This window comes from Parasteatoda tepidariorum, chromosome 3 (assembly GCF_982258835.1).
Source record: "Parasteatoda tepidariorum strain Cologne lab strain chromosome 3, Ptep-v5.0, whole genome shotgun sequence".
NCBI lineage: Eukaryota > Metazoa > Arthropoda > Arachnida > Araneae > Theridiidae > Parasteatoda > Parasteatoda tepidariorum.
The window spans coordinates 42477238-42496250 of NC_141757.1; the positions used below are offsets into that span (position 1 = coordinate 42477238).

The following is a 19013-nucleotide window of genomic DNA, read 5'->3' on the forward strand; positions in this document are numbered from 1 at the left end:
TTTATAAAATTAAAAAGAAAACTAGCACATTCGTAAGTCGCATGTGTCCTATTATAGCCTAAACTGTAAATAAAAACAAGATTATTTTTTTAAAAAAAACTTTTATTTATTTATTGTTTCATAAAAAAGCGTGGCAATCATATTTATACTCATTATAATATATTTTTATTTATAATTCAAGTAAAATCCATTTAAGAAAATATTTTATGTGAGTCTTATATTAAATACACTCAAGGTTCGCTCTTCATGTCCTATTACTCCGAAGTATACGCTAACATAGTAAATGTTAGCAACAGAAGGTATAAATTTAGTTAGAGAATAAACCATAATACTCTATTTATTCTCAAAAGACATTCAAAATATTGTAAAACATTATACTTTTTTTTAATTCAAAGGATATATTAGTTTTGCATAACTATTGGGATGTTTTCACTTTATTTAAAATATATATTTTCTTGTGAATTAAGTCCAAGCCCAAGTCAATTTCAAATTCCTTTTATAGCCCCGCATATTGCTATACATTTACATCCATATGCATGATTTGGCGAGTGTGAGTAAGAAACTGAATTACAACAATCGGTTAGACATAGAAGGAGTTAAAACGTCTAGCCAAAATTAAAGTAAAATTGAAATTAATGATAAGGGCCTAATGCTCAAAATAGGGAGTTTGTTAAGTATCTAAAATTTAAAAAGCAGAAATATAGTCTTAGTCTTTTGGTGCAAATGAAAAAGTCTCCCTGCACTCAAGCAATGACAAGTCACCCCACCATAATTCCGCAAGTACGAATCTTGAGAAGTTAGAGGGAAGAGGGAAATTCAAGCTGAAGGAGATTTAAGCTGTTCGTTCATTATCATCAAACACAGATATAAGTTCATTATTGCATGCTATAACAATTTGTAGTCATTTATTTAGTCTTAGGATACATGCAAATAATTTTTTTACTGACCACTGAAGCATAACTGATTGACGTCTTCGGCTTAAGGGAGTTGAAAAATTAACTCCTACTCCTACAAATAGTTAAAGACACATCAAATGTTGTAGTATTGCAAAAGCAGCTGAATCCACATTTTGTGTGAAAAATCTGACACTAATATATTATTTATATTTTAATTTGCTCAGTGATTCATTTCAACTGTCAAGATTAATTCGTTTAAGTTTGCATAAAATTTTACAGTTATTTAAATCCTACAGGAAAAAGCTTCCATTTATTAAAAGAATTTGAAATATAAAGAATAAAAATATCACAAATAAAATTTTGAAATACTATGCAAAGTATCAAAAAAGAAACTATAATATATGAATAAAATTTTTAGATTCAAACGGCAAACGTACTCATGCAATTAAATAAATTATATTTACCGAACATATATCAGAGTTTAATTAAAAAAAATGATTCTTTTTATCTAAACTTTAACTAAAGGACATTGTTGTTGAAAGTAAAGAAAATGATTCATTTGAAATTATAAGGCTGATTGCTATCATATAAATGTTTTAAAAGAAAATATTATTCCAAAAATGAAACTAAAACATATAAAATAATATTAGTTGAATTCCATGCCAACTGAAATCTGTAGTAAATTTTTAAAATTTAAGCAATATCCTTGTATTTGGTATCATTTTAAAGGAAATGTGTTGTAATTTATGAATTCAAAAGTTATTATTATTTGGAGTTTTATATGATCATAGTAAAATTTATCATAAATAGTGAGCATTCATGATTTTGACTTATACTACCAAAAATCATTAGGTTATCAGTGTTGATTAGGTAAAATCCGGTTTAAATTACTGTAAAATGGTACTTTTTATCGTAAAATCCATTTTTATAAGAACATGTTACAGAAAACAAATTCGGATATGCAGAATTTTTTGCACTAATAACTACCATAAAATCACTGTAGCACTCTAATTAAATAGTCATTTCAGTAAAAATTACTACAATATACTATTTCACGATAAAATTGGATTGTACGGTAAAATGCATTTATTGGATGATGTATCCAAAGTTACGGTACATTATGCCGCAATTTGGTTCTACATTTTTTTCAATGTGCTTTTTTTCAAATGCTTTTCTTCTGTGCTTCATTAAATAATAGGGAATTGGACATTAAAAACTCATAGTTAAAAATTTGATAGAATTACTAGCATTGCACGAGAAAAAAAATTCTATCACAATTGAAATACTTACATTGTAAAGACATTTCTTGTAAAATGAAACATAAAAGCGTTTTAAGAACTTGAAATATTTACATTTACCTAAAAATGTATATCACATACAGCTAAAAAACTACCGTAAATATATTACTTAATATATATTTTTTTTCAATTCTGGAGCTGGAGACAAAATAAAAACAATTAGAAAATGTACATCAATCACTATTTGCTTTTGTTTTTATTCTTACGCAATGAAGAGAAGTAAATTAAAGATGCTATCACCAAAGCAATCAACAAAGCAAACAATTACACCCTCTGAAATTTTCAGGTATGTATTTAATGATGTCCCGAAAATAATTTCCCTTTTTTAGTGTTTAGGTGGAAGCTGCATTGGATAGCTGCGTTTCCTGTGTTTTCTGTTTGGAGCAATGTCATTATATCAGCTTATTCTAGCATGTAGCATCTTGGGAGGTAATACTTTTTTAAAAACAATGAAATAGTGATAGCTTATATCATAGGTTGTAATCATTACCTAATGAAAATGATACAATTTTTTTCTAGAAATAATAATAAAAATGTTTCAATTAACTCTCTTGTGATTTAATCTAATTTTTATATTTTACAGTTGGAGTATTTCCAATACGTAAGTTGAAAACAACTGTTACAAAATTTTTATGTATGAGACTCAAACTTTAAAAAACTAAAATAAAAATTACGATATTATTTAAAGATACTTTCTTATATTATACATGAGTCTTTGTAATCTTTACTCAGAAAAATTAAATTTCTTGAATTCATATCAAAATTTAATAAAGATTTTCAAAATTAAATAGGGATCGCAGTTTTGATGTGATGTATTTAATGGAACTCAAGTGTTGAAAGAGTTATTTTCAAAAATTAACTTATCGGGAGTTTTTTTTTTTTGAAATTCCAATTTGTTCGAAAATTATTTTAATATTAAGAGTTTTTCTCGTGAAATTGTTTCACTTTTTTTGTTTTAAATAATGATTATTTATCGATTGTGGTCGAAACATGGTTTTTCTGTCGAGATCATTCTTTTATAAGCTCGTACTTGACTGGATGCCAAAAGTTACAAAAAATGGACACATAAAACTAAAAGTATAAGTCACAAATTTTATATAGATTTTTTTCCGAAAATATAATTATCTCAATTGAGATAAAAATCTTTTGCTTCTTGAACTGTTATACTATATAAAATTATCGTCATAAATTTTTGACAAGTAAAATTACTTCTTAGTCTGTCACATTTCCTTAATTCCTTCGTTTAATTATTTTTTTAGAACAATTGATTTCCTTCCAAACTCCAATAAAACTAATCGTTAATTTTTTACGGTTAACATAATAACAAGATGTTCTTCATTAAATTATATTAATTATATGTTTATTATCCAAAATTCAATTTTTTAAAGTGTCGAATTAGCGAAAAATCCCGGAAGTTTTTTAACTGAGCCTCTTAATATTATTGTTGTTGTTGCCACTTGCCAATATCAGAAAACCTGCTTGGTGAAACCAAGCAAATATAAGGCAGAGGGAGCGTTTTATATTCTTCAGTGGCGCTATCTACGGTTGAGAATGCGTCATACATTTGACCATCAACCCGTTTATAGGGTTGATCCATTTATATATTAATAGATCGTAATTTTGACCTGTACTAGAGAACGATAAACCTCCAATTCAGTACTTAATGAGCTATAATTTGTTGTGGGAGGACTTTGTGACCCGACAGATTTAATGCCCACCACTCACCATTTACTACACGGAGAATCTTCGAACAGTGGGAATTGAACTTACGACCTCATAGATATGGGCCCAGTGCGCAACCAACCAGGCTATTCCGGTCCTCTTAATTAATTTTGATTTTCATCATTTGAATCTGTATTTTATTGTTATCATGAAACTACTTACTTTGTAGAATAGTTAATTTCATATGCTTTTAGCCATACCTCAATTTTTTGGTAAGAAATATCCTTTTTTATTGATTTCCATTCTGATCCGATGTATACAGACTATAAAACTGTTTTCATGAGTTTTTGAGTCAATGCTCAATTCTTATGGTTGTTATAATTTAAATTTATGAATGTATGAATGTGAGAATATAGAATGTGAATTCTGTTTTATTGTTTTTTTCATTCTGTTTTAATTTGTTAATGTAACGACCTAAATTTCAAACAATTGAATTGATGATGAAAATGAAAATGTTAAAAATGATTTTAAAAACAATTTTATTTCTATATCAGTTGCTAAGAAATAATATTAGTCACATGAAAGCTTATAATGTGTATTATGGGAATTATATCAAAATTCATACTTGCTTTGAAATTATTAATAATTATTAATATATAAAGCAAAATAATAGCTAATTTTGCTTTAACAGAATTTAAAAGTTTTCAGCAAATTTAGCCTTGCTTTTTCAGAAAATATTCACAGAACATAAATTTTAATATTTAATATTAAATTTATTGAAACTAAAAAAAAAAGTCAGTGCAAATTTTTAAAAATTCTCATGAGTACTATGAAGAAAAATAATTTAATTAATTTTTGATTAATAGCACAGCGTTATTTAAACTTTTTTAATGCTAATAACTGAATTTTAAATCTTGAGAAAAAATAAATACATTAGCCTTAAAAGGTAATATTTATTACGGGTGAGCATACATATCTTCAAATAAATATAAATAAATTATAATCTTTCAATAAAAATAGAGATATTAACTGGTGCTTGTGTATACTTGATTGTAGATGTTATCATTTCTACTCCACATCTTAATCAGATATTGATCATTTTTACTCAACATCTTAAGTTTAATGTGTGCATAAGGAATACATAATGTAAACATTGGCACCAGAAACTTTACTAAATATGAAAAGTATTGAGTACAGACTCAATTGAAAAAAAATTGAGTCGTAAAATGTTTTCATAAACATAATGTAAAACTAGATATTGAAACATTTATATTGGTTCAATTCTATTTTTGTGTAATCCAAATAATAATAACTTCTGGTAATTTCATTCAAGTTTAAATATTTCTTCAGATGTTCTCTGCTGTTACTGGTGCTAAAATCAGGATGATGAAAGGCTATGTTAAACGAAAAGCAATTAATCCATTATAAATTATGTTATAATTCTTCAAATGAGATAGCAGTTTATTTCCTTTTTAGAGAAATGATTAAGGATTTTACATAAGTAATATTGAGTTATGGTGGCTCAAGAGACATGGCGTTCGTCCATGTTCGATACCCGGCTTTGGCTAGTTGATATGAAACCTGCTATCGGCTTGCACTTACTACAGGGCTGATTTAAAACATCCTCAGTGTTAGACGGAATATTGGTTGGTATTCCCTTGAAACAGGGAAGTATCGCGATTTTTCTCTCCAATTAAGGCAAATGCGAGTTGGTACCCTCACATACTCTTCCACGAAGGTTAGTTTTTTCAATGATTGATCTAGAAGGTTACTTTGTCTTTCGGTTTGGGTTCAAAATTAGTAGGTTCCGAAGTTGATAAGTGACAGTTATTTACTTAGAATCGGGACGCAGCTGTGCAACAACGGCTGAAAAATGAAAAAATAAAATTAGTAATTTTTAAAAAATGAATTAAAATATCGGAGGGGAAACTGGCACTTAAAAATGTTTTATATCAAACAAATTATCTCCATTCTGTCCAAAACCACTGCACAAAAATTTTTATTTTCTAAGAAACTCAACACACTACAAAAGAATGTAATTTAGTACCTTCATATAATAAAATTTAAAAAATTGCATGTTTATGCAAAATAAACAAATATCATAACCTTGAAAGAGTTTAAAGTAGAACCTTTCTCCTAAAAATTTCAATTATTTTAAAATTACTATTTTGAACATATTTCCATTAAGTTATTCGCATGGATCCAGAGTGATTTTTATTAAGTAGTAGCTTGACCCACCCATTGAAGTATCAACCAACCTCTTAGTACATGAACCGCTAAATAAAACTGAAGTCTAAATAGGATTATTCTAGCATTTATTTAATTTATCTATATTCCAGTTTGCATAATAATTTAGATATTCAATTGTTTTTAAGAAAAATTGCGTTTTAAAGATATTCTCCGTGCTATAACGAAATGCAAGAACACTCTTTAGTATTTATTCACAATATGATTATACTTAAATAGTGTAAAATTATGAAGATATTTTAATACGTAGTACAGTTGTTACACTTATAAATAAAAGGAAAGTCTAATAATTATTATTAACTACTTTATTAAGACTTTTTAATTAAAAAAAATATAACAATGTTTATTCTTGTTTATAGGGCAATTTAATCCGTTTCCTCCAGGTAAATATTTCCTTATTTTTTGTAAAAATACATTTACATTTTCTATAGAAATGATAATATAAAAAATATAAAAAATATTTATAATCTTTTTTTCAGGTTTTAATCCGTTTCCTCCAGGTATCAGTTTGCTTAATTTTTGTAAAAATAAATTTAGATTTTCTATAGAAATAATAATGTAAAATATATAAAAATAATTATTATCTTTTTTATAGGTTTTAATCCGTTTCCTCCAGGTATAAGTTTGCTTAATTTTTGAAAAAATAAGCATACATTATTTTATAGAATTGACATAAATTAGTTTAATTAGAAAGAAATAGAATAAATTATTATTTATTGTGAAGTGTTTCTGATCTTATTTTTAGGCAATAACCCATTTCAATCGCCAGGTAACAAGATTTGTTTTTACTAAGGAATGGTTGAAAAACTTATTGATCTATTTATATAACTGACAAAATAATAGCAAGAACTTATTTTCTTAACCATCAAAACGAAACGAAGAAATTTTTCAATCTATGGAACTATTTTAATTTAATAATTTATTTTCTAATGATTTTAAAATATATTCTTCGAGTATACGTACAAGTTTTTGTTTTTTAGGACTTAGGATCAACCATTTAGTTCCACCAGCACCTCAAGGTAAAATTAGCTCGAAATGTTTTTCAAATAGCATTATGTCTCTAACTTTATCACCTCGACCCTAACAAAGAAATCCATTAGTTTAAACAATAAATGATTTATAAGTATCCGTATATTTTTTTTAAATGTCATATTATTGATAATATAATAATACATCTATTTAAAGCCATAGTTATTCAATATTAATATCAATATTTTCGATATCATTAACCTTTTTATTATTATTATTACTTTATAACTACTAATATTATTAATATATAATATTCAAAATTTGAATTTAGTTTTTCATTTCCATCGTAAGTATACATATTTTTTTCAAACTGTTAAAGACTGTGCCCTATTTTCCAAAATTTTTTTGACAACCATACTGTATTCCTCGTTGTGAAATAATCTAGTAGTCTTAAAATATGGTAGAAATTTACAATTTCTAAGAAATAGCTTATCATTTCAAAAAATATAATTTTAAGGAGAGGTTGGGAATTTTTTTTCTAGGCAACTTCAAATTATAGATAGCAGTTAAGAGAGAAATTTTATTTTTCGCATATGTATGTTTATTCGGTATTATTCTTTGTAATATAAATCTTTATAATTCTTCTGTAAAAAATAAATTTTAAAAATATTAAACAAACGAAGAAAAAAAAATTCAGTTTTTGACTTAAAAACTGCTCAAAATATATTTTTGGAAGACTACTTATTATTATTGTGATTGAATGTGCTTGAAAAATAATAAATAATTTATTAATAAGTTTAGTTTCTGCATGAATTATTCTCTTTTTGTAGCATTGTATTCTGTTATTTGTCTCGATTAGTTTGATATATAAACAGTAGAAATTAAATATTATTTGATGCTGAAACAATGAAATTTTTTTATGTAATATTATTTGCAAGCAGAAACTCTAATATTAATTTTGAAATAAAATAATCGATAATCAGCTATATTATGAGAAATTGGTTTATGGAAGTTCAGAAGCAAGCTATCATTTCACGATGAAGAATTTTCTTAAACTTTCCATAAATTTTATTTTTATAATAATAATAAAACATTTTAAAATCATCATAAAATCATTAACATTTACTCAATATATCCATAATTCATTATTATTCCTTTATACTTATATTTTTGCGAATATATATTTTAAAATGTTTAAACTTCGGGTAACCTATAAACTTCAGATATTCCATGTGCACTCTATTTTTTTATACTTTTTTATTGCTTTTCAGAAACATTTTACCCAGATGGACATGGCGGTAAGTGTCTTTTACTTAATCGTACGGTATATGGCAGTCAATAGTGCTTAAGTTTACATTCAAAGAAATGAATGTCAGACGAAGTAAGTTATCCCGCAGTGGTCTTATCGTGACGACATTGTTTCCAGTAAAACACCTAAGTCAAGCATCACTGGCTGTGGTCAGTAAGCAGGTAGAGCACACTTGGATCAGCCTACGTGTGCGGTATCGGCCCTAGTTAAATTTTTCTACTTTAAAGTACTAGGTCACTGCGCGCGAAGGTTATTGGGCTATTAAGGCGAAGGAGCAATCTTTTCTGCTGATTATAGAGATTATGAGGGGATGTCTTAGGATTATTATCATCTTTGCCTGGTGTCTGCGTACTTCTTGGTCCTCGGACTGTGCTGGGTTCTGTCAAGGCGATGAGGCCTCTTACATTTGGCGTATGGATCCATAGGCTTAGTTCGCTGTATTAAATTCCTTAGGACTAATATCAGGGATGTATCCCAGACCGTCGCGAGTAGCCCATTGAGCAGTCCTAGAGTGACGTAATAAAATTCCTACCTGCCTAATTTTAAGTGAATTTTTAACGATATGAGAAAGTGTGCATTGGATTTAATTTAAGTTTGACGCTTTCATTCAGACGGAATATTAATTATTTGTCTGATTACCTGAGCTATTTCATTTAATTACAGAGATAGCGATAAGATCCACTTTTACATATTCACCTTATGATTATTCTCTTATAAACCAGGCTGAAATGTATAGTTTGCAAAAAAATTAGACAGACTAATGTTTTTTTCATAAAATTAAACAGTACAGAGTTCAAGAATTTTGCATCCTACATGATATACACGCGTGAACTTAAACTCGATGTCACAAGAGGATAAGTCCTTTAGGTTCGATGACACTCGCATGATGTCACTTACAGGTATTCAATTAAAGCGGATACAATAATTTTTTTCAGATTGTTGAAAAATCCTAGCCTTAGAGTTGTAACTGTTGATGTAAACAAACGTGGTTTGGCACAACTATATGATTAGTTTCAAGTACCCAAATTTAACTAAACAATTGAAATATAGAAATCTTTTATGCATTTAAAATAGTTTATTTCAGCGATATTTTTGCTAATTATTAGATATGGTGAAATTTGGATAGACTTAATTCAAGAAAAATCTTAATATGTTGTTTTCATATGATATTTCAAATGCTTCAAATATTTTCCTCTTTGAAGTATTCCATAAAAATTACGGGAAAAGAAATAGATTAATGACAATTAAAAACAATTGACAAATGAGGAACTTTTGTTGGAAGTTTTATAGTGGATTTCGTTTTAATTTAAATTCCAAAAAATTTATTTAGTTTTAAAAATGAATGCATGTTAGCAGCTTTATTCCATGCCCAAGAAACTTAAAATGAAATACAAAAAGCAAAAATTAAAATCGTAATACATTAAGTATATTCTAATTTTTTTTAAAATAAAATAACTTTGTGAGTGAAATGACAGTGTTTTAGATAAAAGATAAAATGCTAACGAAATACACTTGATAGTTTGCGTCTTTCATTTTAAAATTTTATGATATAAGAAGTGCTATTTGAAGTCTTATTATAGTATTTATTTAGAATATAAGAGAAACTAATTTTCCTATTTTTGACTATTACAATTTATAAAAAGTACTTATTTTCAGGGTATTACGAAGCTCATCCACAGGGTAAATATTAAGTTTTTTAATGTAAGTTTTTAATGTAATTTTAATTCTGTAGGACTTTTGTATTGAAGTTTAAAATATCGGTCATATATATATATATATATATATATATATATATATATATATATATATATATATATATATATATGTATATATATATATATGTTACGGCCAAATCCCAAGTTCGGCCACTTCGCGAATTGTCCGACCAAATCGCGAAATGGCTAATAACGCTGTAAGTTGGCTGGCCAATTTCCAATTTTTTCTTGATTTCTAGAATTGGCCGGCCAGATCACGAAGTGGCAATGGATGCCTAGCCAATGTCCATTCTGTTCTTGATTTCGGGAATTGGCCGGCCAGATCACGAAGTGGCATGGGAGGATCAGCCAAAGTTGGAAGAAAAAATCATTGGCATGTATCATTTGCTCTGTATAAGCATAACTTCATTCTTTAAAAATTACTAGCTGCGGTACCCGCAGCTAACTGTGTTGGGATGTGCCCATTTGAGTTTTAATTAAATTTTTTAAATTTTATTTTAAAAACTTGCTTTTTTATATTTTTAAATTAGATGATTTATATTTTTAAGTTAAAAAAGGAATCAAAAGGCGCAATATTAGCAAATTAACATTTTTAATAAAACAAATATTAAAAAATTGTGGTTCCACCGTACCACCCGGTATGTGAAAAAAACATATCACCAATTTTTTTTTCCTGTAAAGTAAAAGTTATTGGAAATAGGAAAGATGTTAAAAAAGTATTAAAATGGTCGACATAAAAATTTACCTATTTTCCTTTATAATGCTGTGGAAGAATCGAGAAGCAGCAGACAAATGTCACCACATGGCACATTCAAGCCGGAATTGCAGATGCGTCGCCTAACGGGCATTCTTAAATGAGCACATCGTGTTTTGGTCGGAACGTCGTGACCACTTCGCGAAATGGCCGGTTAAAGTGGAATTTTCACTGATCGTCGCACTGGGCCGAGAGATATGGCCAAAGTGCGAAATGGCCGGACATTGGCCGTAACACACACACACACACACACACACACACATATATATATATATATATATATATATATATATATATATATATATATATATATATATATATATATATATATATATATATATATATATATATATATATATATATATATATATATATATATATATATATATATATATATATATATATATATATATATATATATATATATATATATATATATATATATATATATATATGTATATATATATATATATATATATATATATATATATATATTTGCAGCATTTGCAGCTTACGCGCAGTGAATAAAACTTTTTATCCTTTCTATATTTATATTAAATTTATACAATAAAGAAAATGATTTTAAATTTTATATAAATATGCTAATTACATGGAATTAAAATGTCTCTAAGAACATTTATTTAAGTATCGTATATCATTTCTAATCAAATAACTTGAATTTAAGGAATTTGTAGTAATGTTTTATTATCGAAAAAATCAATAGTAGAATTCTTCAAAAAATTTATAAAAATTAATGGATATCTAACTAAACAAATAACTTAACTATGTAAAAATCATTGAGATAATTGTATGTTATAATTATTAATAAATTTATCAAAAATTATTTGTTAACTTATATTATATTTTTATTGAGTGCAAATGCAATTCGGACGAATACAGGGCTTAAAATCTTTTAATATTTAGTAAGTAAATTAAAAAAAAAATGAATTAAAAAATTAAGGAAGAAGATGAAAAATTTGAGAAACTTCTAATGGCGTTAATAACTTCTCTAAAATCCTCTGTATATAAATTTTTAACAAAAAATTCTACCTTAATTATTATAAACTTTAAAATATCCTGTATAATATTAACTTACACACACCCAGTTTCCTCTCAATACAGGGTAACTAAAAAATCAAACTCGCTTTCGTACATAAAATGATCCCATCATCCTCTATTTGCGTTTGTATTTTCACATTTTGAAATCTGGCAAACTTTTCACAAAAATATTTTAAATACTTTTTTTAAAGATACGGGTAAGTATCAATACTTGAATTCACTATTCCCTTTATAAATTATATTTGTATTTTTTCTGCATTTTTCCTAAATTTTATTTTGTATTTTTTTTTTTTGTTATGTTTTATTTTGTTAAATTTGTTCTACTATCGTTTCAAGTTTTTTGGTGCTTCTCACACCACTGCATTGATGTATTTTCTTTTGACTATATTAATACAATATTAGGAAGCACTCTTTTTTTGCAGATATTTTTGTGTGAGTCGAACGACGAGATTATTTCTTTGACTTATTTCATTATCCAACTTTTTTACTTTTTTTTAAAATTTCTGTTAGATATTTACATAATTTTAAAAACATTTTATTTTAATGATTTTTTCTTCTTTTCTTTTAAAAAATCTTTGCATATTTTACATCATGTTTTCTCTTAACATCAATCAACAAATACAAAGTAAGTGTTTTCTATCGTAATTGGTGCTAAATTAAGATGATCATCTTAACAGGTTTCTTCAACCCAGCGAAAGGTATGTACATATTTTTCGTAAAAATTTTTTACTACATAAATATATATGTAAATATGTATATGTAAAATATATATGTAATACTTCAATTTGCTCAAATATAACCAACCTTTCAACTGCCTACTTTCGGACAAATAATTTAATTTATAGTTTCCATGCGACATAAATCTTTTTCCTAACACTATAAATAATTCTACCATTTTATAAGAAAAATTGACTATATAGCAAAAAATAAAATTCATATTAAAATTCAATTATAAATTTCTAAAATTTGAGGAGCAAGTCAAAAGGAAAATTAAGGTATTCTTTGTTCCATTTCGTCTGAAGTGAATAAAGTACAAATGAAGTACAAAACTGTACATCCTATAGTTACTGCTCTATAAACAAGATCCTCCCTCAATATTTAAACATCAAACATTTTTTAATGCTTAGACACTGAGGAAGAACTGATGTTAGATCCGAAAGTATAGTGTTTTCATTTCTAAATATTATCTGAGTATTCGCAATTGGTTTTGCCTTAGTTTACGAAACAAATTCACTTTATTTGTTTGACTGTTTTGCCTAAACTGTATTAATCGTTTTTTTTTAATATTAGTCATGAATATCTCAAATAAATCTTCATTTTGGTGAAACAGTTCGTAAAAATACAGATTATGCACATTGCTAGAAATATTTTCCGTTACAAAAATGAAAAAAATTACAATATTTTATTTAAGATTAAATTCATTGTTTAAGAAACAGCTTTTCTCCTTTTCCCTACATTTCTTCGGAACTTTCGGAACTTTTTGAAATCTGTACCATCTTATTAACACTTCGGAACTCGAATATTGTCTTCGGTCTTCGCATTCTATCACTTAATCTTAATGATTCGAAAGGTTGATTTTAAATATTGTAATAAATGCGTGTAGGCGATATTTAAATTACGAATTATTTTTTTTAATAAAGAAACACTTTTTTTTAACGGATTTAAATTTGGCCATTTTTGCATAAAATTTATAAAAAAATTAATTTTTGTTAAAGTTAATTATTCATTTTGAAAACTTGGATTTGAACAATGGTTTAAATTACTGCTTTTATTATTATTCTTGCTTAAATTAGACATTCTTAAATCCTTGCTTCCACGTAAGTATCATTTTTTAATCGCATTTTTTAAATATCTTAGCATAAATTTAATTTCCTCATGGAAAGGAAATACTTACCATTTAGAATACTTTTACAATTTGTGTTTACTTTTCGAGCGTACTCATCGCAAAATGCATAGATATTATTCCATTCTTAACTTTTACAATTTACATAAATTGGGGTTAGCTTTCACGAGACTTAATGTTCTGATTAAAATCTTGTTAATAAGCAATTGTTAAATAGTTATATTCATGACTGTAATCATTTAAAGGTGTCGATTAAAGAAAAAACAAGTGTGAAATAACATCTAACCCGATGCAAAATTTTAAATACTTTGCAAGAAAAAAAAATAGAATAAAATTATAAATAATTTCAAGATAAATTTCGCTTCTTTTATACCGATTTATTACCATATATAACCCATAATATTAAAGATAATTCGCTAGTTACCTACCTTTTACAGGTTATTGTTTTTTTTAAGAATTGCTTGAATTTTGTGATGAGTAAACTTTCAAACAAAGTATTTTTGAATATTTTTTCATGAATTTTCTAGAATGTACATAGAATTAGCATCATATCATATGTACTGTTTACAGCAATTAATTAAGTATTATTTGTCTTAGAATGAATTTTTTAATAGAAGACTTTCAGAGCTGAGCCTTCTTTCTCATTCCAAAAATTTATTGTAGTGTGAGTCCTAAAATTAAAAATTACTATTTTAGCTACGTTACGCAATACAAAATGTATCTTATAATCGCTAGGGGACAAAAAAAAATTTAAATATATTATTTAACATTTGTATACTAATTATAGTTTAAAATGCAAAATGTGGAATGTGTAATGCCGAAACAGATTATTTTTAACTTATTTGATTTTCTTCTTGCAGCAGCTATAACTCCTTTTAATATGATTAATGGTAAGAATAGTTTGAATTTAATAGTTCTTCTAATTTTTATTTTTGTTTTAACATAAGATTAATGTAAAATTTTATTGTACTCTATTTTTCTTTAATTATTTTTGCAAAAATTAGTTTTTGAAATAATTTTTTATTTGATTTAGAAACGTGACTTACAAATAGAAATTGAATTAGTTATAAATATTTATAAGTAATCCCGTTTAGAAAAATATTTACTTTATTACAATTAATCCTTATAAAGACTTTTATCTGTGAAATTTTTTATTGATGGATGTAAAGCAATCATCTAAACGATTGTTATAAAATATTTAGCTGCATAATTGTGGTTGTATTTAAAAATTACAATAGAAATTCATAAGTATATATAAGAGTGTTTTGTTTCAAAAAGTAAATTTATTTAATATTATTGGAATGTTTTTATTAAGATTGTATTTTAATGTTTGGTATAATAAGTTAACCTCTTATTTTTTTACTAATTTACATGTTAAATAACGTCACTCATTCTTTCAGGAGATTTTTCTGCTTCAAATGGTAAGTGCTATAACTTATGTTAGAATAACTTATGTAACAACTTATGTTAGATTTGTTGAACTATCAATATTTTATGTAAGAGTTTATTATGTAAATTATAATAGACATAGGGGAAGTCTCTGATCGATTGCAGTTGTTAATAATCTATATAAAAGTACTAAGAATAGAGGCTCAGGAAATGATTTTGCAATTTTAAAATTCTCATGCTGCCTATTTTGAGCACTACATAATATAATATCGAGAAAATAATATGAAACAAATTATATTAAATTAAACTAAAAAGTTTCCATTTCTTGGTAATATCGAATTGATATGATTTAAGGAACCTTATTTATTTCATCCTGTCATAGTTGTGGTACTATATTCTTCTCCACAACTAAAACAGTGTTTCCTGAGTGTGTAGATTCGGATAATATGGAGGGCAATATCGGATAAAAATTTAAGTTTGTAGAATGTGCAAGATTCATAGGGTGCTCAAAAATATAGAAAAAGTGGTTTCCACATTGAAGTAAAAAAAATTAAGAATTCCTTTTTGTCAGCGTTCATCTTAAAATTGCGACACAAAATCAAACAAAAACCATTAACGGAGTGAAAGGTCATAGTAAGAAAGCTATAGAGGTTTCGTAACTGGATTTATTAATTTAAAGATATTAAGCGTGTTGGTAAGGCCAAACTTATTAAAATACGACTTATTTTATTACTTTTACTAGCTATTTTTAATTTTTTTAAGGACCCTATATTCCTTTGTATGTAAATACTTGTTGATAAAAAAACCTATCGTTACTCCATTATAACATTACTTTGTATTGTTACTAATATATATATATATATATATATATATAATATATAATATATATATATACAGTGGTGGCCAAAAGTGTGGACACTTTTTGAAAGTTTCATGCTTCTCAACTTTGAGTGCTTGTAGAATATATTAATTTTCACTTTAATACAAACGTTTATATATCAAATTGAAGGTAATTTAAAGTAGAATTAATTAATAAATACAATATTACAATATCTGTATTACAAAAAAAGTTAGGCAATTAATAGTAAGATCTATCTAAGATTTGCATTTTTTTAAAGTGATACTTACACAATCAATACTTATTGTTAGTAGGATAACCCTTAATTTTTAAGACAGCTTCACAGCGCCTTTTCATCGAGTGAACGAGTGTTTGGAGTTCATCTTTCGTAATCACATGGTGCCAAGAATCAATTATAGCTTCACTTAGTTGTCTTTTATTGGATGGACGTTTTTTTCGTACAAGAATTTTCAAACGTCGACAAAAAATTTCAATTGGATTGAGATCAGGGCTTTTTCCTGGCCATGGTAATATATCTATGCCTTTATTTAGAAAGCATGATTTACGTACTTTTGCTGTGTGGCATGGAGCTGAATCCTGCTGAAAAATAAATGGTTCGTTGTTGGGGAAGAGATCCCTGATGGAAGGTATCAGTTTTGGTCTCAGGACAGTTTCGATGTATTTTTTGGCATTCAGGATGCCAAATCTGGTCGAGAAAAATGCACAAGTGCTACTACCGATAGAAAAATTAAATGGCTATGCCTTCAAGATAGAAAAATGTCATCAGATGCCATTAGATGTGAAATGAATGCAGCTGGTATTGCAGTAAGTTCAAGACCAATAAGAAGAAGCTTATCAGGTTTTGGACTACAAGCTAGAATTCCAAGGAAAAAAACCCTATTTAAATCAAAAGCAACGCAAAAAACGAGTTAAGTCGGCAAAAGAACACATTAAATGGTCAGAAAATCAATGGAAGCAAGTAATCTGGAGTGATGAGAGTAAAATATCGCTCTTTGGCAGTGATGGTAGAAAATACGTGAGACGAAGAGTAGGTGAAGCGCTTCATTCTGATTGCATTGAAACAACAACTAAAAATCCAACAAATGTCATGATTTGGGGATGTATATCTGCAGATGGTGTGGGCCGAATTCATGTGATTGATGGCATCTTGAATGCCAAAAAATACATCGAAACTGCACGGAAACCAAAATTGATACCTTCCATCGGGTATCTCTTCTCCAACAACGCAACATTTATTTTTCAGCAGGATTCAGCTCCATACCACACAACAAAAGTATGCAAAGCATGGTTTCAAAATAAAAGCATAGATATATTACCATGGCCAGGAAACAGCCCTGATCTCAATCCAATTGAAAATTTTTGGCGACGTTTGAAAATTCTTGTACGCAAAAAACGTCCATCCAATAAAAGACAACTAAGTGAAGCTATAATTGATTCTTTGCACCATGTGATTACGAAAGATGAACTCCAAACACTTGTTCACTCGATGAAAAGACGCTGTGAAGCTGTCTTAAAAATTAAGGGTTATCCTACTAACAATAAGTATTGATTGTGTAAGTATCACTTTAAAAAAATGCAAATCTAAGATAGATCTTACTATTAATTGCATAACTTTTTTTGTAATACATATATTGTAATATTGTATTTATTAATTAATTTTACACTAAATTACCTTCAATTTGAAATATAAACGTTTGTATTTAAGTGAAAATTAATATATTTTACAAGCACACAAAGTTGAAAAACATGAAACTTTCAAAAACTGTCCACACTTTTGGCCACCAGAAATACAATATAGTTAGATATATAAATATGTTTATAAGGATTCTAACGTATGTATATATATATATATATATATATATATATATATATATATATATATATATATATATATATATATATATATATATATATATATATATATATATATATATATATATATATATATTAAATAAACAAAAATTTTACTAGAATATAATACCTTAGGGGACAATATTTAATTAATTGGCATAAAATAGTAAAAGAGCCTCATAATTAAATTGCAAGTTAATTAAAAGAACTTGTAACAGATAGGACAAATAAAATTCCTCATTTATGGCATGCTCTGTTATTTATGCTAAATTCTGTGATTTTGACCATCCCAAACGGTATCTCAATTCTTTTTCAAAATTATCACATTTCAAGGAAAAATAAATTATTATAAGATTTTTAAAATTGCAACCACATTTTTTTTTAAATCCAAATCATGCATCGTATCAGAGAGGACATGGAATGCAACAGAGGGGACGTCTTGCAAATTTGACAAAAAGTTAAAGGATAATATCACTGTTAAAATTCACTCTTCGGTTACTTAAAGTTGGAGTTGTCAACACTGCTATAATTGAAAAACGTGCTACATCTTTGTAGTTTTTTTTAAAATGACCGTGTTTAAAAAAACAAGAGCATTGTTTGTTTGTTTCTAAATTTCAGTTATTTGGGCAACAAAATTAACAACCCAATTTTTTTCTAGTGCTTTTTCCAGTATCAAAACTATAATAACATCAAAAGAATCTTAGACTGGAGTACATTAAATATGCCGGGTCAAAAATTTCTCCATGTCCCCCCCCAAAAAAAAAATCAATAACCTCTGGGAGCACTGATCGAGGAGTTTCCTTGTCTTTTGGATTGGGTTCAAAATTACAAAGCAACAAGGAACATTGGTAGCTGTAAACTCATATTTGGGTCAGTTGTTCAATGACGGTTATAAAATAAAAAATCAATTGAGCGATTGTCCTCAAGTCGTTAAATTTAGTAATTTTTTTGGTATTAAGCTTACTGAGTATGAGAGGAACTGTCCAATGTTTTCTTGGAGATGCAGGTAACATACGATTAGCCTTTTTAAAAGCTTTCCCCAATGCCTAAGGAATATTATAAAGAGAATATCCTTCCTCAATTTCTATTGCTTGTATCAATGTCTTTTTATTTTCCAGTATCTTAATTTTTTTTGCAAATTATGTGTTTTTCTATTAAGGTT

At 27.0% G+C, this 19013-nt stretch overlaps 1 protein-coding gene across 1 annotated transcript in view; it reads left to right on the forward strand.

The window, feature by feature from the left end:
* The first annotated feature begins 2540 nt into the window (after positions 1-2540).
* Positions 2541-19013, forward strand: part of LOC107444698 (uncharacterized) — a 77848-nt gene continuing 61375 nt past the window's right edge. The window contains exons 1-2 of the mRNA XM_087159154.1: positions 2541-2623; positions 2778-2795. Of these exons, the coding sequence (XP_087015280.1) occupies positions 2581-2623; positions 2778-2795 (61 nt within the window). The 5' untranslated portion in view covers positions 2541-2580. The remainder of the gene's footprint in view (positions 2624-2777; positions 2796-19013) is intronic.